Genomic DNA, 27,441 nt, shown 5'->3' with positions numbered 1-27,441 from the left:
ATGGAGCTCAATTTTAGGAAACAGCTGACACTGGCTATCTAGAGTCACAGCATTAGAAATAATTTTATTTGTATTGGCATTAGGCAAGATGAGGACCCAGAATCAGCCCAAGTGCAGACCTTTAGCCTCGACAGACCCAAGCAGTTTTTTGTATTTTTTTTAAAAAAATACACTGAGCATCAAAAAAGTTTCAGTGAGCATCCAGATAGAAGAGACTGCAATAATATGCCATTGGAAGCAGCTCTGAACTGCATTATCACCTCAGTGGGAAGAGAGGGCTGAGGTGTTAGCTCCCCAGACTTGCTCGAACACCAAGTAAGGAACAGGGCAAATAGCCCACATGGCATGGACGCCAGCTCGATTAGATTCAATGATGGTTGCTGAAGCAGTGATTTGCGTCACTTTCTCAACATGTTTATACCATCCTCATCACCACCATAGCACAGGTAATCTCACTACTGAAGTGAGGAGCAGCTAACAAGCTTAAGTGTTTGAGAATGGGGAAAGCTCCATCATCCTACACTTGAGAACACCGGAAGGCAGAATGCAGGGGAACTTTAAAGCAGAGCTAGAAGCTATATGGCCCTGCCCCATACAAACTACACGAAGCTACTCAGAGCCAACGCTGGGATGGGGGTAAGCTATGGCTGACTGGATCCTGGCAACTAACTGGGTAACTCACCATCCAGCAGCTCATAGATCAGCACAAAATTGTTCTTGATGTTTTCCTCGCTGATCTTCCCGAAATAGGCAGTCATCACGTCGCACATCTTGTAGAGGAATTCGAAGACCATGGCAGCATTGACATTCTGCTTGGTGACTGCAGCCAGCCAGATGTTGGAACGCTTGACATGGAAGAAACTGGTGCGGGCAATGTTGGTGACAGGCGAACGCACCTGCTGCCGTGCGTGGATGACATTGACACGGAAGGCGTCCACTGCATTCCGCCTAGAGGGTTGTCACAAGAGGCGGAAAAACAGAATTAAACTCCACATGCACTCTGCAGATTGGTCAGAAACTGTAGCCAAGTTGCTTAAGGACTACATTTGTTAAGCTACAGCTACATTTGCCTGGCCCTTGTCAGGAAGGGTGTTTGGGACATTATAGCTAATGGGGTCTAACAGAGTTCAGGAACAGAGTTAACATGTTAAATCCTGCAATATACTATGTGAGGGGGACGAGGAAAGAGAACCTACTGCACCTCTAAGCAGCTTTGGACTACAGCTCAACGCCAATTCCTATCTGCATCCAGATGGAAGTTTCTCAACTGGCCTAACACGAGGCTTCCTGTCAATTCACCTTGCTAGTGCTCCCTCATTGGCTAGCACTGTCAGAGGCCAAAAGGCATAGCAGGCTGTGGCCTAGCTAGAGAGAAACCCAATTCTGACTAAATACACAGCCTGTTACTTCCTATTCTCCACTCCTTAAAGCTTCACAGCAGCCTGGCTTCTACACCTGCTGCCCCCCACAACTTGCTTGATGTTTAGGTTGACTGCAACCCCTTCTGCATGAAAGGGACTGCTGTCATATCACATGCCATTGTGAAAATCCATCAAATCCTACTAGATTCACTTGCCTGATGTATGGAGGCAGGTGGTGTCAGGAATGGGATTGTTCCCAGATGAGCTTAATCTCTGAACACAGCAAGCATTAATGAGGAAGCTCAAACCAGTAGGGGAAATGTAGAATTTAGAGCATATTTTACTTGTTTCCAGTCTACACTGCTAGTCCTTATACCTCAACTATAGAACAGCAGCGTGGTTTGGCTGATAGTTTTTAGAATTCCAGTGGTGCAACATGCTAATGGAAATGCACTAGTGTAGTTGCATAGTGCAGGCAGGTACTGTGCAAGCTTCGCTATGTAGCTCTGCCATTCCCCTTAATCTCAACATGATGCACTACCATTCTGGTCCTTTGTCTTAAAACCCACTACACAGTTGACAATTTATGTGGACTAGACCAAGTCCTTACTGTACAAATGCCTTTACTTTTGAGAGATGTGGAATTTAAACCTAGAACAAACTCCAGAGGCTAGCTCTTCAACCTTCTGCATTATGTAGCAGGAAGGTTTTGGCATCCTGGCCACTGCATAGTTACCAGACTGTACTCCCATAATTAAGCTGAAAGTCCATTAAGACTAGGAATCCAGGGAGTAAGTCAGGAGGCTTTTTACACTCTTTTCTTGATGCAAGCCTGAGAACTAGTGTCTGTGCACCAAGGAATGAGCTAGGAGCCATACAATAGTCCTTCAATACCTCTGCTCTGGGACTGACCATATGATATAGAACAGGGTTTCTCAAACTGGTTTGTAGCCCCCTGGGGGTCCATGAAGGTACTCCAGGGGGTCCACAAGTCATGTCCAGAGCCACTGGCCCCGCTGATCAACTCCTCCCCCTCCTTCCAAGTTCAATGGCATGCAGGAGGCGCTGGGAGGAAGGAGAAGGAAAGAGGTGGGAAAGAGGGGTGGAGTGAAGCAGGAGGCTTGGGGGTCCAGGAAAAATTTTAAATCAAAATGTGGGTCCTCAGGTTGGTAAAGTTTGAGAACCGCTGATCTAGAAGATAAACACTATTTCTAATAGGCTGTTAGGTGCTGAACTGCCTACTGCAATTCTGATACCTTTGCATTTTGGTAGTCAAGATACTGGGTATAGTCAATATTAGTGAGTTGGATAGTAAATACTCATCCTCAAAATGGGTTAAGTTCCAGCCCCTTCAATCTTTGTCACTTACACTTGATAACATACATTGTTACTACCCAAGAACCTTGAAGAATACTAGTTTAGTTTCCGTCTTCAAGATGGAGACAAGTTGATAAGAATTACCTCTCATCCCGAAGAGTTTAAGTTCCTCAGTAATACTTAAGTGTTACCCAATAAACCCTGCAATGAATGATAATGCTCCAGGATTGAGCTAAATCTTCCCCCCACTAACACTAATACTAGCCCCAAGAGTCATGGACTGGCCAAGACAGAGAGGAAGCCTCAAATGAATGAAACTTTTAGCACATCAATTCCCCACTTTGTTGGGCCAGTCATGGCCTGCCACGCGTCTCTTACCTATTGCTACAGCAGCCAATGAGATGGGATGGACAGAAATGGCGCCAGCGAAGAAAGGAGGAGTGACAGCAACAAGAGAAAGGGTTAGAAACACACACAAGGCACAATGAATCCAAAGAGATAAGGAGAGACCAAATAGCACCCCCTCCCCGTTTCCAGGCACAAGAGGCGAAGGAGGTACTTCATGGGAAGTCAGAAGCTGTGACAGCAGTGAAGCAATTGCAGACAGAAACTTAACATGCAGTGGTCACTCAGCAGCCGTCTGTGCCAACAGATTTCTGTGCTGTTTAGCTGCAGCTCTAATTGGGTGTTTAGTCAGAGCCATACCCAAGTTGCTATCAGTATTACCCAATTTGCACTCTTATGTGCAGTTTATTACAAATAAAATAGCAGACACCAAGAATGAAGCAGCCTCAAAGTGTCAGGCTGCATCTAATGGAGAAGCCTGCTTAGAGTTTAGATTTCTCCTACCAGCAGACATCAGGCATGATATTACTGACAGGACTGAGGCACCATTCTCTCCTAAAAGGCTGTTTTGACTGAAGCATCTGAGGCTTGGTCCAACCATAGGGAATTATAGAAAGGCAGGCACAATCAGAGCACGAAGGAGAGATGGCACTTCCAGAAGATTCAGATGCTGCACTTCACCATCATCTTGGCACAACTAAGAGCGAGTGTATGATAATCAAAGCACAAGATCAATATTAAGAGAGTCTGGTTTGAAATCAAATGCTCAAGAATTAGAGGATACATGCAATTTGTCATTTAATAGCACATTCCTACCAGGTGTCTATATGGAGATCTGCATGCTTCAACGCAGGTAGGATTACTTCAGGAGTTAACCATACAAATAAAAACTGCACTTGAAGGTTACAGTGAACCCTTCCATGTAATCTTGAATTAAATGCACTGGGCTTTTGTTTCAATATGGAGTTTAAGAAAGGTAACAAGACCATTTATGCATGCATCTAGTTAAATGGCATTGGCAGGTGCTCTACATGCATTTATTTCAAGCCATTCTTTTAGAGAGAAGTTGCAAGCAAACAAATCTGTATAGCACTCAAACTTGAGAAGTGCCAGGAAATTCAAAGCAATGGTTACTTAACTGCTACTCTGCTCAATGGACACCAAGTTACCATATGCAGTTTAAGATTTTACATATGCACAAGGGGAAAGTTCTAGCTACTGTAGACCCATGGCTTTGAGTTTCTCCCCCAGTGTGTAGGTTTCAAGTTTCCACAGAGTTTGGCAGGAGTGAAGGGGCCAAACAAGAGCCAGGGAGTCAGAAGCCTTAATTTCTCAGAGTTCACATAAAGCATAAGCAGCAGCACAAGTCTTCCCAATTCCACCCCCATCCAGTCTCAAGCCTCTCCCTCCAAAGACGGACATCCGGTCAGTGGGTCTCAACTCTGGCACCGAAAGACGAAATTCAGGTCATGAGCTACCAACCAACAAGGACATCAGCAGTGATTGTTTGTGGCATGCATACCTCCCCTCTGTGCATGACATTCATGTTGACTTTTGCATTTACATCACTGTTCAGCTAAGATGGTTTGGAAACAAGAGCCCACAGGCTCCAGGAGTCACAATACAGCCATTTAGGATACCGAGTTGATCCAGCAATGCTTTAGCAACAAGCCTGGAGCATTTCATACCCAGACTCCACTTAGGACACTGGACAACAGTATTTTTTATTTCCTTTCGAATACTTAGAAGCTGGATAGTATTCCATTCTCTTTGGACTCTAATGATGTGCTAAAGGGCAGAGACGGACCAGCAACAGCTTGAAGCAGACATGGCTTTGCTATTTCCTGGTTTGGACATTAGCATCAAGCTCTCCTTGCTCACTACACTTGCTCAGTACAGCAGAAAACCCTAATTTAATTACTCACTTCCATCACAAGTTTTTAGCATGCACAGGACACTCCCTACCAAGTTACAACTATTTATAAAAACAGCATATGTGGGCCATTAGCCAACTGTGTACCAGGTTCCACCACACTGACAGAAGAAACCCCCAATAATTCTTTGGGCACTTTAAGAGCCAGGTGAAGTTCCTGCCGGAAGATTAATTGATCTTTACCAGTTTTAGAGGTTACAAGAGAAGTGAAAGTGAAGCAGTTTTGCAGAGCTGCAAATTGTGAGAAACGCTTCACTCCAGAAAGCTTCTTTCACCCAAGTTTATGCTCTGCCCTTGGAAAGGGGTGCTGAAGGCATAAGTACCCACTTCACTCAGCCACATTAGGAGTTTGAGCATATGTACAGGCCCAGGCCAGGCCAACGCACTTTATAATCTCCTCACCAACCATGTATCCTCACCAAGCAGTTGTAGTAATTTTAGAGACCTACTTTTATAGTTCCTTCCAGACAAGTCATTTAACATGGGCCTCAATTCCCTTATTTGTAAGAGGAGGAAAGTTACCGAAAGCAAAATCTAGATACAGTATTCTGATCTCCACAGCCATGTAGAGGTAGGAGTTCCCCTTCAGTAAAATGAAGTTAAATGGGCCCAGGCTGGCTAGTCAATTTGCTTAGCAAGGCATAGGTCACGTTTCTCAACCCAGGGGTCATGATGAATGTGTCAAAGGGTCAAGCAGAGAGCTGCAGAGTGAGCCCACCCCGTGCTTACCCTGCAGTGGCAGCTCTGGTCCCACAGGGCTGGCTGGGTTCCACTCCTTGTTCCAGGAGTTGCAACCTGTTGCATGGGGTGCTGTTCAGGTTTGGCCCAGCTCCTCCATGAGAGCTAAGAGCCAAATATGACTAAGTGGTTCTCCAACCCCAAGTACCAGATCACAATGCCACTCAAGTTTAGCCCAGCCAGTGCAGGGTACCAGGCAAACCTGAGCAGTGCTGCAACCCCAGAGATCACAACGCCCAGAGTGGGGACAGGAGCTACTGGAGCTGCTGTTACGATGCTAAATAAATACACTGTGTGTACTTATTAATATATATTATATATATCATGGGTAACAAATATTTAAGCCAGTTTTTTTGGGTTTTTTTGCACACTAAAGCTATTTACTAGGTCATGACAGGCCATCAAGGTTTACAAATGGGTCCTGAGCCCAAAGAAGGTGCGAACTGCTGAATGAAGTACAGGAGTGAGAGCAAAGGCCAAGGCTCCAGAACTGCTACCTTCTGTTCTGCCAGGAGCTTTTTCCAGTCCCAAGGGTGACTTTCCATGCAAAAAAGATTAGATGCCTCAGTGCACGTTAGGCTCTGAAAGACGGACATGCTGGCGGTGCAAAACAAGGGGAACTACAAATTATTTGGCCCAGCTACAGCCTTTTGCTGGCCAGTGTTTCAATGGATGCTATTCAGATAAAGCATCCTTAAGTGGTGCCATTTTGAGAGGCACTAGAATCAACTTTTAGCTCTACAAGGTTGCAGAATTCATACCCTTAACTGAATTCTTACGAGACTTTACATGTTGATATTTGCATACTTGTTTCTCCACTACACGTTCTGCATTAGTGTAGGCGTGTGTGTCAATACCCAGCAGATCACGCAAGGTTCAGAGGGCTGTATGCATCCGATGAAGTGAACTGTAGCTCACGAAAGCTTATGCTCAAATAAATTGGTTAGTCTCTAAGGTGCCACAAGTACTCCTTTTCTTTTTGATTTGATTATGTGATTCCAATCTGTTGATACTGGAATCATAGAATATCAGGGTTGGAAGGGACCTCAGGAGGTCATCTAGTCCAACCCCCTGCTCAAAGCAGGACCAATCCCCAATTAAATCATCCCAGCCAGGGCTTTGTCAAGCCTGACCTTAAAAACTTCTAAGGAAGGAGATTCTACCACCTCCCTAGGTAACACATTCCAGTATTTCACCACCCTCTTGGTGAAAAAGTTTTTCCGAATATCTAACCTAAACTTCCCCCACTGCAACTTGAGACCATTACTCCTTGGACATTAGCTAGAATCCACTAGAGGCAAGAGTTTCACTATATAAAAAGGGCCTTGCATAACTTTTTCCTTTTTTTTTAAAAGGAAAAAGCTGTACTTCAGAGTTGGACTGCTAACTTCACTGGGATGCTTCTGTCTGGTTTCCATCTTAGGAGGCACTAGCAGACACATTATTCCTGTTGAGCACGGCTAGATCTTTGGATTCTTGACTTGATAAATATAGAGGTCAGTGACCCATCATCAGGGATTGGAAGGGACCTCAGGAGGTCATCTAGTCCCACGCCCTGCTCAAAGCAGGACCAAACCCCAATTTTTGCCCCAGATCCCTAATTGGCCCCCTCAGAGATTGAACTCACAACCCTGGGTTTAGCAGGCCAATGCTCAAACCACTGAGCTATTCCTCCTGCAGGTAAAGCAAGTTTTAAATCTATTCTAGGGGCTGCCTAAATTCAGCTGCCATTGTCTTTATGGTAGCCAGTGGATATCACAGGCTTGATCCAAGCAGTAAGAATGAATTGCATGCTGGGCCCTGTAGACCAGTGGTTCTCAATCTTATCCGACTTATGTACCCCTCTCAGGAGTCTGATTTGTCTTGAGTACCCCAGGTTTCACCTCACTTAGACTATTTGCTTACAAAAATCAGACAAAAATATAAAAATGTCACAGCACACTGTTACTGAAAAATTGCTTACTTTCTCATTTTGTCTGCATGAAATTTTAGTTTGTACTGACTTCACTAATGCTTTTTATGCAGCCTGTTGTAAAACTAGGTAAATATCTAGATGAGTTGATGTACTCCTGGAAGACCTCTGCGTACCCCCAGGGGTATGCGTATCCCTGGTTGAGAACCATGGCTGTAGACTACCTCTTTTATACAAGTCAGATGTAACCTTCAGCTCTTGGGACCTAGGCAAACTTTGCCCAATGGCTTTGCGGGCAATGCGGCCATATCCAAGTATGGAAACATACCCTCTTTCTCCCCATGCTCGTGGGGAAGACTAGCATGTGTCCCCTAGGCCTGGTATGTGGTATACACTCAAATGCCATTTTATCACTCCTGCTTTAACTGCAAATCTACCAGCTTCACGGTAAGTTAGGAAGCATCTCCTTACAGAGGTTTTTAGCTGAGAAGCCCAGCCTTACTAGCAGGGCACTTTTTACCATCACCTGAAGGACACCAATATTCAGAAAGATCTAGAGTATGTCAAAAAATCCTGCTAGTTAAGTTAACGTAGTTATGAACTAGTCTCACATGCATACACAGCTAATGCAGAGGAAGCAGCTATGGAATGTTGTCTGCACAGTGAGTGGGACTAGGGTGCAGAAGCTTTAAGTTGGAGTCAAATTACTTACCCGATGTCATCACGGTAGACTCGAGAGATTAGAACCTCTCCTTTGTGATTATAAATGAACAAGCCTCCGATCATGATGGAACCTTAGTCTTCTCTTTCCATATTGCATAAGACCTGAGAAGACAGAGGGAGCATTAGGCTTTTTGTATGGCAATAAGTGGTGTAATTGTACAGCATCAGACTTTTCACAGCACTAAATTCTATCAGCTGGGAGATTACATACATGAGTCGTTTGTGCTAGAGTCAGAGTCACTGTAAAAGGTGAGAATGAGAGTTTGACAGGTTTGTATTAAGGTTCTAAATCCCTACATGAGGTTATAGGCTTGAATACACTATCACCTTAAAGATTCTACCAATTAGAGCCAGGTGGAAACTTTACACAAGCACTGATGTGGCTTCTCAACTTGTCAGTTTACCAGGCTATGAGCAAAGCCCCAATTATTCAGGAAAGCGAACACTGATCTGTCACCCTGAAACCACAAGCTTTGTGGCTCAGTCACTCTGGACCTGTGCGTATGCCCTTGCTGGCAGTGCCACGGCAATAAGCAATCTTGAACTGCTGTTCTACAAAGTTCAAAAGGGCATTGGGACAGGATTCTTACATCCTGAGATCTAAAAAGTTCGAGGTGGTTAAAAAAACATGTCTTATCTGGGAACTCCCAGACTACTTTACTTACTCATGATTTTTACCCCAAGCAGAACTTCTCCCTGACCCCCAGTGCAGTGATAGCCAACTATAGAGTTTATTCATTCTGAAGTTTACTTATGGGTGCACATTTTGTAACTTGAGTAAGCTAAGCCTAAGAGATGAACTTCCTAGTTAAGGTATTAATGGCACAGAATGACCTGTACGGTTCGTGTCAGCAGCAAGGAGCTTTATGATACTACTTGGTATTGCATGAAATTTTGGTGAAGCTCTGAGGATTTTGCCTCTTACAATCATATTATGCTTGGAGCTCCAGATGTAGTAACTGCATAAACTGTGGATATTCAAGCTATTTAGCTTGAGTTGACAATTTAAGCTGTTCTTTTTAAATAAAGTGTTGCCCAAAGGTTTCAAAGGAACCTTAGAAGTGTGACCACCAAGTGTAAGGCAGCAGTATCTGTCCATTTGCAGAAACAGCCACAGCCTGAAACAATAACTCAAACCTGATCTACACTTAAATTAGAACACTCTAGTGAGGTCATTCAGGGCTGTGAAACATTGTTCCCTGAGTGCTGTAATTAGGTCAACCTAACTGTAGGTGTGGCTAGGTCAATAGAAGACTTCTGTAGACCTAGCTACCACCTCACAAATGGATTAACTATATCAATGGAAAAATCCCTTCCATTGATGTACGAAGCGTCTATACTACAGCGGCTGCAGCAGGGTAACAGTGCTGAGATAGTGTAGACATGTGTAGGCCTGAGAAGGATATATTGCAGCATTTGTCTCAACTAGGTGTTTACCCTTAAGTGTAATGAAAGAATATTTATTCTGAAGTCTGATGAAACCTTGACCAACACTGGCTAATTTACTGCTGATCAATTTAGCCAGAGCAAGCTAGTTATAAGGCATAGCAAGGTAGCAAATTGCTAACCATGGTTGCTGGAATGAAGAGGAGTGCCACACCCCCACCTTTTCACTCAAATTTAGAGTGATTTCTGCACCTTCTTAAAGGGAGAGTTAGAAATACACCCCCCCACCTCAACTTACTAATTCATAGATTCCGAGGCCTGAAGGGACCACTGTGATCATCTGGTTTGACTTCCTGTGTAAACAGGCCATAAAATTTCCCACCCAAAAGCATCTCTTAAAAAAATAAATAAAATAAAATCCAGTCTTGTTTTAAAAATTGCCTTGATGGAGAATCCAACACGATCCTTTTAAGTTGTTCCAGTGATTAATTACTCTAACTGTTAAAAATTTATACCTTGGAGTCTAAATTTGCCTAGCATTGATTTCCAGCCAGTGGATCGTTTTGTATCTTTCCCTGCTATGCTGAAAATATTTGTTCCCCATGTAAGTACTTGACTGATCAAGTCACCCCTTAACCTTCTTTGTTAAGATAAATAGATTCAAGGAGCTCAATCTATCATTATAAATCATGTTTTCTAATCCTTGAATTATTCTCATGGCTCTTCGCGGACACCTCTCCAATTTATCAACATCCTTCTTGCATTGTTGACACCAGAATTGAATATTGGACACAATATTCCAGCAGCTGTCACACCAATACCAAATACTGAGGTAAAAATCTACTCCTACTTGATTCCCATTTATGCAGGGGAGGATTGCATGAACCCTTTTGGCCACAATGTTGCACTGTAGCTCGTGGTTAGCTGTTCATCCACCACAGCCAAGTTTTTTCCCCCACAGTCACTGTTTGCCAGGATAGAGTCCCCATCCTGTAAGTATGGCCTACATTCTTCATTCCTAAACATTTACATTTAGCCTGCTAAAATACATTGTTTGCACGCTGCTTACCAAGTGATCCAAATCACTGTGTATTACTGTATCACTGTCACCTTTATCAGTGATATTTGTGTGTTTTCTTCCAGGTCATTGGTAAACACCATTAAATAGTAGAAGACCAAAACCTGATCCCTAAAGGGCCCACCCCAATAAAAAAAACAAACCAACCACCTACTTGATGATTCCCTCTTCACAGTTATATTTTGAGCTCTATGATCCAGCTTTTATGACATTTAATCTGTCATGTTAATTTTATATTCTAGGGCGGTTGTTTTTTTAAAATCAAAATGTTGTGTGGTACCAAGTCAAAGCACCTTATAGAATTCTAAGTATTACATCACACTATTAGTTTTATAAAAAAAGATGAAGTTATTTCAGCAAGATATGTTTTCTATAAATCTATACTGATTGGCTTTAATTCTTGAACTAAGATCAACAGCCTCCTAGATGCCACAAACAAAACCCAGCTCCTATACCATTAAAGGTGCCAAGAGTCCCAACTTCCGGAACTGCCAGAGGCTGTATGCCCACTGTGACTGTTTTGGGATGCAGTTACATGTCAGATCAATGTTACAACGTACTACTGATTTTTTTATTTTTTATTTTTAAAAGTTTAAGTCAGCACAGGAATTTAGCTTAATAGCAGTTACACTAAAGGGTATGTGTATGTGTTCACTACCAACGTTAAAGCGCTGCCGCGGCAGTGCTTTAACATAGCTGTGTAGTCGTGGCTCCAGCACTGGGAGAGAGCTCCCCCAGCAGTGTAAAAAGGGGGAGTAGCTCCCAGAGCTGGTGCACTGTCTACACTGGCACTTTACAGCGCTGCAAAGTGCCAGTGTAGACAAGCCCTTAGACACCTCCCAGTAGAGATACTCATATTCCTCCACTTCAGCAGAATTCAGGGCCCATGCTTGCCTGAAGCTACAGGCAAGTGCTGAGCCCAGTATAACATCTAGTATTTCTAGAGAGGAAAAGTATTTCATTGTATTCATGGAGCCTCAAAGCAATTATTTTATTAGAGTTTGTTCATTTTGACTCAGATCTCTCTCATTTCAGAGAGAGTCCACAGATAAGGAAAATGTCACTCTGAATTGACTTGTAATGGTTTACTGCAGAAAAGCCCACTGCCACACAGCAGTATAAGTACTGCATTATGTTGTGCTGTTTTATAAGGAATGGTCTGTTTTCCTATGTCTGGACAAAACCTAAAGTGCATTTTGAGCGCTATAATAGTATGTTGACTAAGTACACTGAATAGGTACAGAAATCCAATGACCCATACCTATGGCTCTTCAATCACATTAGTAAACCAATTCACAACCTAATGAAGTGTCCGAAAATGCAAAGACAACATTACTAAAGCTTCATAAGAAACACCATTGATCTAACCCAGTATGGCCAATCTAGTCCAGTATCCTGTCTTCCAACAGTGGTCAATGCCAGACGCTTCAAAGAGAAAGAACAGAGCAGGGCAATTATCCAGTGATCCATCCCCAGTCATCCAGTCCCAACATCTGGCAGTAAGAGGCTCAGAGACACCCAGAGCATGAGGTTGCATCCTGTCCATTTTGACTAACAGGTCCATCAATGGCTATCCTTCATGAACTTTAGTTCTTTTCTGAACCCCGTTACAGTTTTGGCTTCCACAACATCCCCCAGCAATGAATTCCACAGGTTGACTTTGCATTGTGTGAAGAAGTACTTCCTTTTATTTGTATTAAACCTGCTGTTTATCAATTTAATTTGTTCTTGTGTTACATGAAAGGATAAATAATCCTCTCTTATTTACTTTCTCCACACCATTATTTTAGAGACCTTTATCATGTCCCTCCCCATAGTCATCTCTTTTCCAAGTTGAACAGTCCCAGTCTTTTTAATATATCATATGGAAGCTGTTCCATATCCCTAATCATTTTTGTTGCCCTTCTCTGTACATTTTCCAATTCTAATATATTTTTTTTTGAGACGGGTCAACCAAGACCGCACACAGTTTTGAGGTGTGGGTGTATCACAGATTTATAATGTGGCATTATGATATTTACGGTCTTTTTATATATCCCTTTCCGAATGGTTCCTAACAGTTAGCTTTTTTGACAGCTGCTGTAGATTGAGTGGATGTTTTCAGAGAACTATCTGCAACGAGTCCAAGATCTCGATCTTCAGTGGTAACAGCTAATTTAGACCCCCATCATTTTGTAAGGATAGTTGGGATTATTTTTTCCCATGTGCATTAATTTGCATTTATCAACACTGAATTTCATTTGCTATTTTGTTGCCCAGTCACCCAGTTTTGTGAGATCCCTTTGTAACTCTTCGCACTCTGCTTTGGACTTAACTATTCTGAATGATTTAGTATTATCTGCAAATTTTGCCACTTCATTGTTTACCTCTTTTTCCAGATCATTTATAAACATGTTGAATAGCACTGGTCCCAGTACAGATCCCTGGGGGTCCCAGCTATTTACCTCTCTCCTTTGTGAAAACCGACCATTTATTCCTACTCTTTGCTTCTAGCCTTTTAACGAGTTACTGATCTACGAGAAGACCTTCCCTCTTATTCCATGACTGCTTCAAGTCATGGCATCTTGAATACCACTAAGCCAAGACTGGATTAACACTAGGTCTATACAGATACTATACCACCAAAACTTATATTGAAGAGGAATGCAACTTTTTATACTGCCAAAAACCTTTGTGTAGAGGCAATTATACTGGAGTAAAAGTGTTTGCTGGCCTAGCTTATTTGCTCAGAAACAGGTATAAAGATATACTGGCAAAAGCACTTTTGCTCTTATAAGCTGCATCTATGGGTAAACTTTCTAGTATAGGCTAGACTTAAGACTACCACTGGAAACCCAGATGCTAATTACAAATGTCATCAGCTTTTACCCACTACATTTATCTCTAACAAAAAGAGCTACTCTACAGCACCTCACATGGAACTACATGCTTCTCCCTCACCACACACCAGAAACAATGCAATCTAAGATCCCAGACAGATTTGATGCCATCAGGAAAACTAGGAGTGGTGTAGAACTGTGCTTCTGTATTGTAAGTGCCTACAAAGCCAAACTTACATACTGCAGAATTCTACCACCTACACTAATGACACAATAAGTTAAAAAGATGTCTAGCTGCCAGCCATGGCCTTCTTCATCCTTATCAAAGCCTCCACTTTGCACTCAAAGTACAATAGTGCAGAGAATGGAAGTTCAGCAAGGAGAGAGTTACGTAACTTTGATGACCCTAGATTCTACTCTGCACTTGTTCGTGACCCTTCAAGTTTCCAAACTATTTGTTCTCTGAGAAAAGTGATCAAGGGTTTTTCCCTCCACAGAACAGCCAAGATCAGCTATTTGCCAGTGAATCCTCATGTGTGCTTACTGGCCTCACAGCCACTAAGAGGTTGCCAGACTGAAGACAGCTTTTATCTATGACAGACAGCTGCTTTAATACAGATCCAGTTTCTGCAATGCAGTTGTTTGCCCTCTTCACTCAATTAGCTCCTTCAAGTCATAGTATTTATTCTAACAGCTGCTCTTGTGGCTTAGTCCAGAGAGTAGTACAGCAAAGATGATAGCAGACAGGACCCTCACAAGCAGTCACAAGAATGTCAATATGCAAGTATTTCACAGCTCTACACTTGGTTAACCAATGGCCACATGCTGTTCTTCCCACCCATCCAAAATAAGTAAAGGATAGCAAGAAGCAACAAATGGAAGAAGATACTGAACTATATGTACGTGGTGTTCCTAGAACACACCAAGAAAAGAAGCTGAACTATTTTGTCCCCTGCTTACCTCAAGGGGATCAGGAACAGAGGGGTCTAGAGACGCCAAGTACAACTGGAAGCACGACAAGACTTCCACGGAGAGAGATTTTTTAAAAAATAAATAAATAAAAATCAAGCCATAAGTGGAAGAACATACAAGATAGCAAATGGTACTGAGTCATGTATTATCTATGCTCAAAGTAATATTCAAATTCAAAAAGCCAACACATTTTTAAAAAGAGGAAACATTTACTCAACGCAGTTTTAGCCTAGGGAACTAACTGCTACACGGTCGCAAGCAGGAGAAAAGTTGGGCAGATTTCTAGAAAGATTAGGCATTCTTATGGGGTAAAAGACATTATGACTTGGAATAAAATGTAACACATCATGCTCAAAGGCATTCTCTATTAAGACATTTTCCCTGTGGACATGCTATTCTTATATACTTTTCTACTTGAGTTACTTACATATCCTGAAGCATCAAGTGACAGAGGTTTTTGGACTTAGTGGGTTAGTCTGATCTGGTATGGAAGTTCCTTGTTTTTAAACCCATGCCTTTATAAGCTAGCAGAGTTCTGATAGTGATGCAGTGATAATACTTAGTACATCACATATTCAAGGTATGTACAAACAAGCTTCAGCTGCCAAGCAGCAAGGTGGTATGATTCAAAAACAGGATGAGTGACTCAAGGCCACATTAAGTCAGAAAAGCCAGGATGCTTACAATTCCTGTGCCATGTCCACTAGCTCATGATCTCTCTAACTTGGCTATTAACAGAATATCTGTTCTGCCCATTACTGTCTCAATGGGCAGCTACAGTACCATCAGTAGGCTACATGCAACATGCTTTGAAATACAGCCTTTGGAAGTCACAGTATCCATAGGCCTGATATCTTTAGCAAGGTAACAGAACCCTGCCTACTGGGATGTAGAGCCTATAAACTATACCAGTGGTTTTCAAACCTTTTTTCTGGCGACCCAGTTGAAGAAAATTGTTGATGCCCGCGACCCAATGGAGCTGGTGATGAGGGGCTTGGGGGGCGGGGGTCTCACGGCTGGGCAGGGGAATAGGGTGCAGGCAATGCGGGGTTTGGAGTGCAGTAAGGGGCTCTGGGTTTGGGACAGAGCTCAGGGCTTGGTCAGGGGATTGGGGTGCGGGCTTTACCTCAGGCGGCTCCTGGTCAACAGCACAGCAGGGATGCTAAGGCATGCTTCCTGCCTGTCCTGGCACCGCGGACCACACTGTGCCCTGGAAGCAGCCAGCAGCAGGTCCAGCTCCTAGGCCGAGGTTCACAAGCAGCCCATATGTCTCTTGCCCACAGGCACACCCCCCCCCCCCCGCCCAGCTCCCATTGGCCAGTTCCTGACCAACGGAAGTGCAAAGCTGGTGCTCAGGGTGGGGGCAATGTGCAGAGACCTGTGGCCCCCTGCCTAGGAGCTGGGCCTGCTGCTGGCCGCGTCTGGGGCACAGCACAGTGTCACAACAGGTAGGAACTAGCCTGCCTTAGCCAGGCAGCACCGTCAACAGGACTTTTAGCGGCCCGGTCAGTGGTGCCGAGACCTGCAGTTTGAAAACCACTGAACTATGCTGTTCAGAAGATTAACATTTTTAGTTAGCACTGGGATACTTCTACATTAGTACTGCTAGATAGCCATGGTCAAGTTACGAAGTTTATGTCCACTGTTATTCATACTTGTGGCTCAACTGCACAACTTCGGAACACAAAGTCAGGTGTTTGAATACACTAGGATAAACCTTTTGCAACATGCTGGCAAGATTAGTCCAATTGCTATTAATCTGGCTAGTGCTCCTTGTTATCCACTTCATGTACTTTTACTGTTACTTAATATGCAATCAAGACAAGAGTATGTTGTGTTTTACAGTAGAGACTCTGAACGTAGAACAGACAAAGCAAAGTTTCTCCATCATATTAAAAACACTGATTCAGTGGACTACAGAGACATTCCTAGATGCTTACGTAATTTGCATGAAGGTAGATCACATAAAACAAACAGCTCTCTCCACAGCTCATGTCAGAAGTCTCTCCTCATCCTGCCTTCAATAAATTTCCTAGAAAGAACATCCCAGCCTTAAAAATAATCTCCCTTTCAGGAATTCAATATGATTTAAGATTAGACTATTTTTAGCTTGCCAAAGGAAAAACACCTGTTTTGATGAGCATCAGGACCAGATACAATGTAGCTAGGGCCCTACCAAATTCAGGGCCCACTTTGGTCAATCTCATGCTCACTGGATTTTAAAAATTGTAAATTTAATGATTTCAGATATTTAAATCTGAAATTTCACGGTGTTGTAATTGTAGGGGTCCTGACTCAAGAAAGGAGTTGTGGAGAGGTCTCAAGGTTATTGTAGGGAGGTTGCGGCACTGCAACCCTTACTTCTGCACTGCTGCTGGCAGCGGTGCTGTCTTCAGAGCTGGGCAGCCAGAGAGTGGCAGCTGGGAGCTCAGTTCTGAAGGCAGAGCCGCTGCCAGCAGCAGCACAGAAGGAAGGATGGCCTGGTATTGCCACCCTTACTTCTGTGCTGCTCCCTCAGAGCTGGGCCCTCGGTCAGCAGCTGCAGCCCTTTGGCCACCCAGCTCTGAAGGCAAAGCAGAAGTAAGGGTGGCAATACTGTGATCCCCCCCCCCCCGCAAAATAATCTTATGACCACTCACCCACCCCGCAATCCCCTTTTGGGTCAGGACCCTCAGTTTGAGGAACACTGGTCTCCCATGTGAAGTCTGTATAGTATAGGGTTAGGGTAGAAGCACACAAAAGACCAGATTCCACAGTCCATGACACGTTTTTCAAGGCCTTGAACATAGCAAATATCACGCAATACAAGGGTTCTTGATATGAAACGCAAATCACACCCTCCCAGAAGACTGCTGAAGTCTAACCAACAGCCATTCATGTAATTTTCTGACCAACACCTTCATTTGTCTGAAATATTCACATTGATGGCCTTAGGTTCTCACTTGTCTTTGTACAGTGAAACATTCCATTTGGTTAGTAAGAATCCTAGATACTTATTAGCTTGTCATCTTAGTCAAAACGTCAGCAGCCTTCACTACACTAGAGAAACTCGGACCCATAATCCAACACCAGTGCAGCTCTACTGGTGGCAGCAATGGTGAAGGCTGTAGCACAGACAGTATTTAGGCAGTTCTGCCACCATGTTATCCAAACACTACACAAAGCTGTTTGGTGGATTATAGATCTTAGTTTTCCTATCTATGATCCCTATATAGCCCCATTACTACTAGGTCAGAGTGCCATGCAATCTTTAGCGTATTTAACCTCACAACATCCCTGCAAGGTAGGGAAGCATTCTTTCCATATTACAGAAGAGGAACCAAGAAGGAGACTACTGTGGCTTGCTCAAGTTCAGGAAGTCTGTGGCACAGCAGGGAAATGAACCCAGATCTCCTGTGTCAAAGGTCAGTGCCTTAACTACTGGACAGTCCTGCTTAGAACCATGGGATGTGTCTGCACAAGAGCTTAAAAGCTTTCATGCCTTTTGCCATAAGTAAATAAGTGGGCTGTAAAGCACAAACAGCATGTAGTGGTTAAAAAATGCAGGGAACAGTTTAGTTAACTGAAACATTGCTATATTTTGTGACTCATAGTTGTTGGAATCAGGAGGCCCCCTTAATAAAAATCCAAAATGGAATTGAAGCAAGCTGCTATGCACAAAGCAGAATGACTCAGTCAGAATGAGCAATCCAGTTACTGGGAAACAATCAGCCTTGAGCTACTAACGTTCTGTTCTCCTCTTTACACTTTCAGGCTTTTCAAGGTAGCTTGGCCTATGCAGGCTCTATACTTCCTCAGATTTAGCACCCAAGAGAGGTGCAAGATTAATGGCTCAACTCTTGAGCTTTAACAACCTACAATATAAGTTATTTATCCTGAAGAAACTTGAAGCAAAGGCTACCTAGGCTTTATGCTCCATCAGAAGCAGATTAAGGAGACCTTTTACCTGAAGAAAAAGAGCTGTGAAAATGCAGTTCCAGTCTGCTACTGTGAATGCAGTTACCACTGTTGTGTGAGACAAGCCTGAACCTAGAACTGCGTGTTCTGTAACGATTTTACAATCCTCGCCTCCCCCCACCGCCCAGCTACAGTACAGATGTGTTTATTCTAGTCTCCAACAGGTACCGTGACAATAGGCTCGGTCTGAAGGAACACTTAGGCCTGGGTCTATACCTGAAATTTAGATTGACCTAGCTATATCACTTAGAGGTGTGAAAAAATTCACTCACACACACACACACACTCAAGCCCCATAGTCAAGCCTACCTCACCCCCCGATTTAGACATGGCTAGGATGATAGAAGAATTCTTCCACCAACCTATCCACCGATGCTCAGAGAGGTGGATTACCTACATCAACAGAAGAACTGCTTCTGTTGATGTGGGAAGCACCTATGCTATGAGCACTATAACAGCATAACTGCATCACTGCCACAATAGCGTTCACAGCGTAAACATAGCCTTACTCTGTTAAATCACATGAGTTTTGTGGGTCAGTCACATGTCAGTTTCTGTACAGCAGTGCTCAACAGGAACCAGATCCTTCTCAAATCTTCAGACCCAACACATGGCTAGAGACTTACCATCCCTTACAGTTAACAGCAAGTTACTTGGCAGAGATACTCCAACTAATCCCTCTACAATTCAGTACAACTACACCCAACAGTGAACACAGCTGAATGGATCCAGAAAAGTGCTGGAATTCAAAGGTGGGGAACATAATGGAATGTTCTTAGTCCTTCATATCTACTTATAGATTGTTAAGGCCAGAAAGGCCCATTAGACTAGATCTAAATTCTCTTGTCTGTGTTAAACAGGAAATTAATCTGTATTAAGCCTAATGCTTTAGTCAGTCTCAAATTAACTTCCAGTAAAGCATTCATTCTAGATTTGATGCGATCAGGAGGGGGGAAAATCCACCACTTACTTGGGTGATTTATTAACTGTTGCAACACTCTTACTGAAATTTTCCTAGTGGTCACTGCCAGCTCCAGTGGGGGAGGGATGGCGTGTACCTTAGCTTTGTACTACTGTTTTAGACTTTTCAGTTTAGCCACTTTCCATGGTCTGGAAGGGCACAAGGCCCCACTGGGCAAACTTAACTCTGCATTTAAAGGTCCTTGTTTTTGAAAAGTGATCTCAGTATACCCTATGCTCCCCTGCCTCCTCCCACTTCTCCTGGCTCCTTCTTGCCCATTACCCCTGCCAAAGACTGTACTGGTGTGTTTTAGCCCCTTCACAATCTTGTCATCCGTCTCTACTTTCCCAGCACAGCCTGGTTCTTCCCCAGATCTGAGCCTAATATATTGGGGAAAGGCTCTACACAAACATCTGCAGCAAAGGTGGATCAGAGAGGTGTGAAGTGATCCCCTTCATTTCATTGAGATGTCTGACCACAACACCCAATGGAGAAGACTACAGACCAACAATAGCTCAGAGGTGTGAACTGCTTCACTTGTCTCAGTAGGTGTTCACATCCCCTCACTGGGGCATTAGTACCCCAGCTAACACATGGAGGAAGGAGAAGGGCTAAGACCACCAGATTTCCAACTCACAGATGGGGGTCCCTACCCTTCCCAGGGCTACAGGTCACCATTTATCCTATTCCCCTCCACCCCCACCCACCCACTGTGAAACACATCCCCCTCTAGCCCACAATCAGCAGCCTGAGACAGGTCTGAGAGTGTCATTTCCACACCACCAGCCAGCCAGGCCAGGCCAAAGGGATCAGGGAGGGAAAATGTGGTGCTGACAGGCACTCCTAACCCCCCGCAACCCACTTGCAGCTTCATACCCTACTCCTCCCCCCCAACTTCCCCATCCTGAGGGCACCCCAACACATACACCCCTCTTATAGCAGACCAAAAATGAAGACACCACCATTCAGTACACTAATTCCCTCCATTTCTCTAGGAAGAAACTAGCAGCTTTCAACTCACTCTCAATTCCAGGCTCTAAACCAGTGGTTCTCAACCCACAAGCTGCTTGGCAGCCTAATCAGCACACAGCTGCAACCCATTAGACATCCTCAGGGCCATACAGGTAGTATTGTGTGGATGCAGCCTAACCCAGATAGCTGCATATGCAGCCCACAATGGTACATAGGTTGGGAACCACCCCTCTAAACCCTAATCTCAGCAGTTTCTTGCCATCACCTGAGTAAGAGGGAACATATCTGCAGAAGCTACAAGTTCAAAACTTGCCAGAAGATGTGTTCCTCCTCTTTCCAGGAGAAAAAAAAACACACAAGTGTCATTAAGGCTGTTATTGTATCCTACTATTATGGAAACTACCATGGACTTTCCTAAAGCAAGCACATGCCAATACACATTTCTGTCATAAAGCTAATGGGCTAACTTGTATTCTCACTGGCTGACTTCAGAGAACTCCTCTCCTCAGGGAAGATGTGTAAAACATCTCTGCTAAAATTCTGAGCCCAGCCTCCTGCCATAAAAAACTGACGTAGAGGATAGCTAAGCTTCTCTGTGCTGCACCCTCACTACACCTTTGAAATTGTAGTCTTAAAGCAAATCTGTAAGCAGGACAGGAATTCTGTTCTATTCAGATCCTATGTGGTCCTCATCACCATAACAAAGGTACAGCTATCACCACCCAGCATAACCAGAAACCCCAAAGTACTCTATTAGTGCAGCATTAGCAGAGAAAGGTTGAAGTCTTTGCATATTTCCAGTCGTGCTACCACCTATCTTTAAGGAAGACATTATGGGCTGCCAGCCATGGACACACGTGCTAGTCCTTACTATTAAGATGTCCCTCCACCAAAGGAGAAGGATAGCAGGTAGCAGCAGTTTGTCAAAGCAAACGGGTTCTTGTCTGATGTAGGTCAGCGCTTTTCAAACGAGGGTGTGCGTACCTATAGGGGTACATGAGCTCTACATCAGTGGTATGAGAGAAAAATCCTGCAATGGCAGATACCACATTTTATTGAGTAAGACTTGGAAATCTAATCATAGGTATATTATGACCGTATCTCAGATAGGGGTATGCGGTAAACTACATTATTTGGAAAGGGATATGCTAAAAGTTTGAAAACCACTGTTGTAGGTGATCAGAGCAGCATTTGAAGCATAGTTTATCTGGCTGCCTTACCCAACAGCTGCCAGAAAGGAAAAGGTCAAGACTTGGTAGATGAATGCAATACCCACCAAGTCACTCCAGTGATGTGCAACAGCCCCTTTGTAAAACAAGTTGGTAGTTTCAGTCCAGTTCCTAGAAGCCAATAAGAAGTTTGGCTGGGTGAGGAATGCGGCACCCTGGTGGGAGCCCATGGTACTGGAAAAGCTTGCACTGCCCTTACCCTGGCTGTACCTACTCCAGCTAAGAGTAGCTCAGTCTCCATGGCTCCCAAGCCAGTACCCTTCCCCAGCACAAATTGCACATGGATGAAAATGCATGAAAGCTGAAGAGTAACTATTTCCTCGGTATGTATGATACTTACACAGCACTGCTTTTCACCAGCCATCACCTAATCTGGTCTGCTGTTCACTGCCCATACCATTTTGTGTATATTTAGTAGCCTACTAAATTGGTTTGAGCTATGATTTCCAAGCAATGAGTGAGGTTCCTGAATATTAATAAGCTTTATCTGACTAAGCAGCCCAAGACCCAGCAGCATCTAGAGGAGAACAGCCCTAGGAAGAATCCAGGAAAACGTTCCCTCTGAGTAGCAATATATCTACAGGAATGAGTCACAAGCAACCCCCAACTGCCACCGATGCAGGAATTCAGAATTGCATAAAGCATTACATGGTAAAGCAGATTGCTCTTGAAGCCCAGTACAAGTGTGACAGTGACTGAAAGAGGAAGAGGATTAATTCACAGATCTGAGTTAAGCAAAATGAGGTTGCTTAGTAAGCCAATTACTTTCTGGTTAGAGTTGGTATTATCAGATCAGACAATGCCACCCTACAGGCCATAAAGCAGCTGACAAACTAATACTCAAGCCCCCAAACTTTCCTGGCAAGTACCTAATGTGGCCCTCTAAGCAGTTCATGAGCTGCACTTGGTTTATGGTGAGGGAACAGACAGCAGCTGCCCTTACGAATACGGATGCCTAAACCCAGCAAGAGATTGTTTCAGGGCCTCCTCTTACTACAGAAACTAACTCTTGTATCAGAGCCCCAGTCTGAGGCCTGAAGCCTGAACCAAAGTACTTCCAGGCAGTGTTAAGCAAAGCTGGGCTGTGAGCCAGAGACAGGTCCCACTCACAGAAGTTGGCAAGAAAAGGTTGTTAGAAGCACATGCACACACACAAGTGCTAATGAGAGGAACCTGGGCCAAGACAGCATCAGAACACTCCACAGACATAACAAGAAACAGGCAGGTGCATCTTAAAGACAGGGTCAAAAGGACAACATGGATAGATTCGTCTGAACTACGAGTAATCTGTCCTGCAACTGTATAAAAGTAGGTCCGGGAGCGCACATCTTTGTCCAGTCTAGGGGGCAGTGGAGTGTCCTGCCACTGACTGAGCTGTGTCCATTGCCAGGGAGCACAAATTCGTAGTATGCCCTGTAGAGTCTACAGGGAACTATTACTGTGCTTCATTTGACAATAAACCTGGCTCGGGTTCCTTCATACCTTACTAGAGTCTGTGGTTTTTGCGGGTTTTCTCAGAGTCTGCTGTGTTAGCTATCTGCACAGAGCTGGGGCAGCACACAGAGGGAACACGCACGCAGCTGACTTATCAAACAAGAGCAGAGCACCACACCAGTAGCTACTGACAACAGTTTCAGGACAAAGGTGACCACCACTGGAGTTTCAGGGACAATACCCTGGTTTTAAGTCCAGCTCAATAAGTCCTCAGAGCAGGCAGGAGGGAAAGAGTACTGGGATTTCTCTCTCACTTGAGGGTGCCATGTTTCATATAATCAGCCTGTGGACAGAGCATGTCCATTTGAAGCACTACTTCCAGGGATAAAGAGCTTTCTGCTTCTCTCTGCTCTAGACTGCTGCCTGGAGATGTGGGAAAATAGATTCTCAATATCCTACCCCTCTTTAGCCTCCGATTTTGATGTTTTCTCCCTCCACTGCTGCTCATAAGTTTTCCAACCACCAGTGTTAAGTGAACAGCTGAGTTTCATTGCTGCTTTTAGGGTTCTCAGTAACAGTCAAGTCTTTCATTTCTCACTGCTGTTGCTTGACAAAGCTCTGAGAAGCAGAAAGAGGTACTAACATCTCATGAAAATGAGTTGCATTCCATCCCCCTTGGAAGATTAAAAGCTAGAAAATTAGTTTTAGGGTTTAAGTGAAAGCTTAGACTTCAGAAAACTGATGGTTTTGGCCCCCCGACTCACCAGGGAAAGTGTCCTATTGCCATTGCTAAGTGAACAAGCATATTTTGGAGTCCTGGGTCCCAGCATGCTTTTAGATTAGTTGCTCTCCTGCTGGGATCAAGATGAAATGCTGCTTACTGGGACCTATAGTCTCTGTTGGTCACCTGTCTGTATTAAAGAGAAATGAAGCTGCAGGCTGTACAGTACAAGTCTTTCTGATGCATTTAGCACCCTGAACTATTCTTTGTTCATCCTTAGTCTAAGAGAGAAGAGATGTTTTTTCATTCCAACACCAACACACCACATTTCCAGTCATTTACTTCTCAACAACTCATGCTGCAAGCCATCCATAACCCCAGGGGTCCATTATCTTTTATAACAGAGAAATTCTAAATGTGCCATTCTGGGCATCCCTGGGCAGAGAGGTTTCCTCATCTTTTTCAACGGAGATCTCCTCAACCGCCCTGAAAGGAAACTTTGACAAACTGTGGCTCCAAGAAACTGACAACACTGAGGTACTAGTTACCAGTGATGGAGCCCTTACAACACAAGAGAAGCAATGCTGCCTTCTACCAAAGCAACATACACAAAAAATTAGAGAAAGGGCAGTTTGGTAGCATCACACCAGATGAGAGACCAGACTGCTAACAAAGCTTGCAGGGACAAGTAATGTTGCTCCTGCTAATTGATCAGAATGGCATCAGCTCTACTTCTTAAGGAGCCCAAGTAAATCTTTTCTAATAAGAGGCTGTGGCTTAGTCTACATTTTAAACTTATATCGGCATAGTTATATCAGCCAAGAGTGTGCAAAACCCACCCACCCCATCAATACAGCTATGCCAACAAACCCCCCAGAGTAGATGCATCTAGGCTAACAGAAGAGTGCTTCTTTCTGACGGCATAGCTAATGTCATTTGGGGAGGTAGCATTCCTACACAAGCAAAAAAAACTTCTACTGGTGCATGCTACATTAGGGGCCTATGCCAGCATAGCTATGCCAACACAGGCTCTTCAGTGTAAACACAGCCTGTAACTACACAGAATGTGCGCTCAATAAGAAGGGCCCCTAATATCCCAGACATTTGGAATGCACAAAGCATTCAGGTTTCCCTACCTGGAAAGGTTCCAAGTTCTGATTTTGGGCAGCCGAAGGGTAAAGTTTGACAGCAGTCTATGGTGCAGAGGGGATAAGAGCGGAGATCAAAAAGCCTACAGCTTAAAATAGGAAAGAGATCAGAGAAGATTAGCTTCCAAGTGGGGAGAGAAGCCAACTACATTGCCTGATAAACAGACACTGGGTTTCCTGCAATTGTACAGAATTCAAAAGCCCAAAGAAAGGAAATGGGAATGCAGTGGACGAGCTGTGTGAAAAGGGCCCCATTTTCAACCTCAGAACAACACTTTACAGTTACCAGAGCTACATAATGCCTCAGCCCAGTAGGCTTTACAGAAAGAAGCTGCAATCCATGAGCCAACTAATTCATGCTTACATCAATAATGCAGATAATTTTGGGGAAGGGATACTCCTGATCCACCTATGAGGCCTTTGCTCACTTTAACATGTCATGTTAGATTACACCACACCACCTTCAAGAAAGCTCTACATATCCTGATTTAATTCCCATTTCACTCAAGGACTTTCAGCTGCATAACTGATGCTAAGATGACTCATAACAGTTTTGTTGCCATGACAGGTGTTTCCGATGGATCACCAATAACCAACTGGTACCCCACAGAAACAGTGCTTTAGCATTTGAAGAGAGGTGTCAAATATCCTCATCACTAGGTGAGAGCAGAGTCTATGTGCATTCTGGAGAGTACAGACTACAGATATTAGCATTTAGCTCTCAATATCTTTGACTCACCACTATGCAGTTCAGAGGGGGAGCACCACAGCTGTTTAACAGCTGCCCAGGAACCCTCCCTACACAAGAAAGAAATAATTCTATCCAACAGGAACTGCAGGAGATTTTTAGGGAGCCAGACTAGAATTTACACAGGATGCACAAGATAATAGCCCAATTACAAAAGGAAAAGTGGCCTGCAAAGCATAGCAAAGGGTCAGAAGATTACAGTAAACACAGGACCTTGGTTGTATCCTTCCCTTGAGCATAATGCCTCTTACCATACTCAGTATCACAGCGGAGCAATGGGTTGTACGCTGACATAGGAGAAGAGCCACCCACACCAGTTCCTGCAGTACTTGTTTTCTCCTTGGGAGTCTCCCACCAAGTGCTGACCCAGCCAGGTACTGGTTAGCGCAACATTTGTTAGTCCAAACACAAGGCATTTGTAGCTGCAAGCCAAACTCCCACCCGCCCCAAGCCAAGGCTAGAAAGATTCTTTTCCTCACAGCTTCTCCCAGGTCAGGGGTGAGCCAAGCAAGGAGCCATCAGACTTCCTGCTCTAAAGCAGTGGGTTAGGAAAAATGATGAAACAAGAAACCCAGATACAGGGTCTCTCCCTCACACCCCCTTCCCAAATACCGAGTCTATTTCCCCCCGCCCATACATCACCCCTCTCTTGCACACGCCTGCGGAGATACAGGGTCTACTCCCCCCGACCAGAATACAAGTCCTCCCTCGTACCCACCCTCTCAGGCATAGGGTCTATGTCGTCGTCCCCCAGAAAAATACAGGGTATCACACCCACCCCAGATAGAGACGGGGTCTATTCCCCCCAGCCCCTAGAGACGGGGTCTATTCCCCCCAGCCCCTAGAGACGGGGTCTATTCCCCCCAGCCCCTAGAGACGGGGTCTATTCCCCCCAGCCCCTAGAGACGGGGTCTATTCCCCCATGGTACCCCCTCCCAGACATCGCGGGGGGGAGCTGTAGGGACCGAGCCCAGCCCATGCCAAGCCGGCGCCCGCCACAGGACACCGGGGAAGGCGGGAGCTCGCTAAGCCGGCCCCCAGGGCAGCACCTCGCTTCCAGGCAGGGCAGGCTGTGACCCACGCCCCGAGGGCTCCGGAGGGGGGTGCCCGCCCCGCCCGGACCGGACAGGACGGGACGGGAGATCGCCCCCTATCCCGGCCCACAGGGCCCCTGAGATGAGGCACCCGCCCAGACAACGGGCCCCCACCCAGGGCAGCCCGGGGCAAAGGAGGGCCCCGCCGCGCCCCAGCAGCCGCTGCCCGGCCTCACCTGCCAGTGCCGCCTCGGCTCGCTCTCGCGCCCTCTCTCCGCCCAGTCCCCAAGATGGCGGCTACTCCCCCGCCCTAAAGCGCCCCCCCCATTACTGCAGAGCCGCCGCCTCTGCGCATGCCCAACCCCCGCCCAGCAGCCTCTGCGCATGCGCCTGCAGGAGGGCGCGGGGGCGGGAAGGGAGAAGCGCGCAGATCGGGGAGGCGAAAACTTCATGTCCCAGGATGCACCGCGATAGCTTGATCCGAGTAGCGTCAGAAGCCACTCGCACTGCATACTGGGATTTGTAGTCTCTCCGGCCAGACTGCCGCGACGGAGACCGTGGACCTCCAGGAGGGGGCGTTGCATGCTGGGGCTTGTAGTCCCTGAAGATGGACAGCGCCAGCGGGCTGAGTTCGAGCCCGAGGTTGGGGAAAA

General features: G+C 44.9%; 1 protein-coding gene across 11 annotated transcripts in view; it reads right to left on the bottom strand.

Annotated features, from left to right (window-relative positions):
- AP2M1 (adaptor related protein complex 2 subunit mu 1) overlaps positions 1-27,141 on the bottom strand; it is a 43,170-nt gene extending 16,029 nt beyond the window's left edge. For 2 of the 11 annotated variants that reach the window (XM_037908476.2, XM_037908481.2), the window contains exons 1-3: positions 27,025-27,141; positions 8,319-8,431; positions 683-948 (exon numbers count right to left, since the gene is read on the bottom strand). In XM_037908476.2, coding sequence (XP_037764404.1) covers positions 683-948; positions 8,319-8,392 — 340 coding nt within the window. In that variant the 5' untranslated portion in view covers positions 8,393-8,431; positions 27,025-27,141. Of the gene's footprint in view, positions 1-682; positions 949-8,318; positions 8,432-14,572; positions 14,635-16,524; positions 16,617-21,345; positions 21,459-26,005; positions 26,130-26,803; positions 26,825-27,024 lie in introns of those variants that run through there. The other 9 variants (XM_043522079.1, XM_043522082.1, XM_037908477.2 and 6 more) reach the window with 9 other exon arrangements.
- Between the last annotated feature and the right edge of the window lie 300 nt (positions 27,142-27,441).

The sequence above is a fragment of the Chelonia mydas genome, chromosome 9 (assembly GCF_015237465.2).
Source record: "Chelonia mydas isolate rCheMyd1 chromosome 9, rCheMyd1.pri.v2, whole genome shotgun sequence".
NCBI lineage: Eukaryota > Metazoa > Chordata > Testudines > Cheloniidae > Chelonia > Chelonia mydas.
Note: the sequence above shows the minus strand (reverse complement) of the source record. Positions and strands in the feature narration are given on the sequence as shown.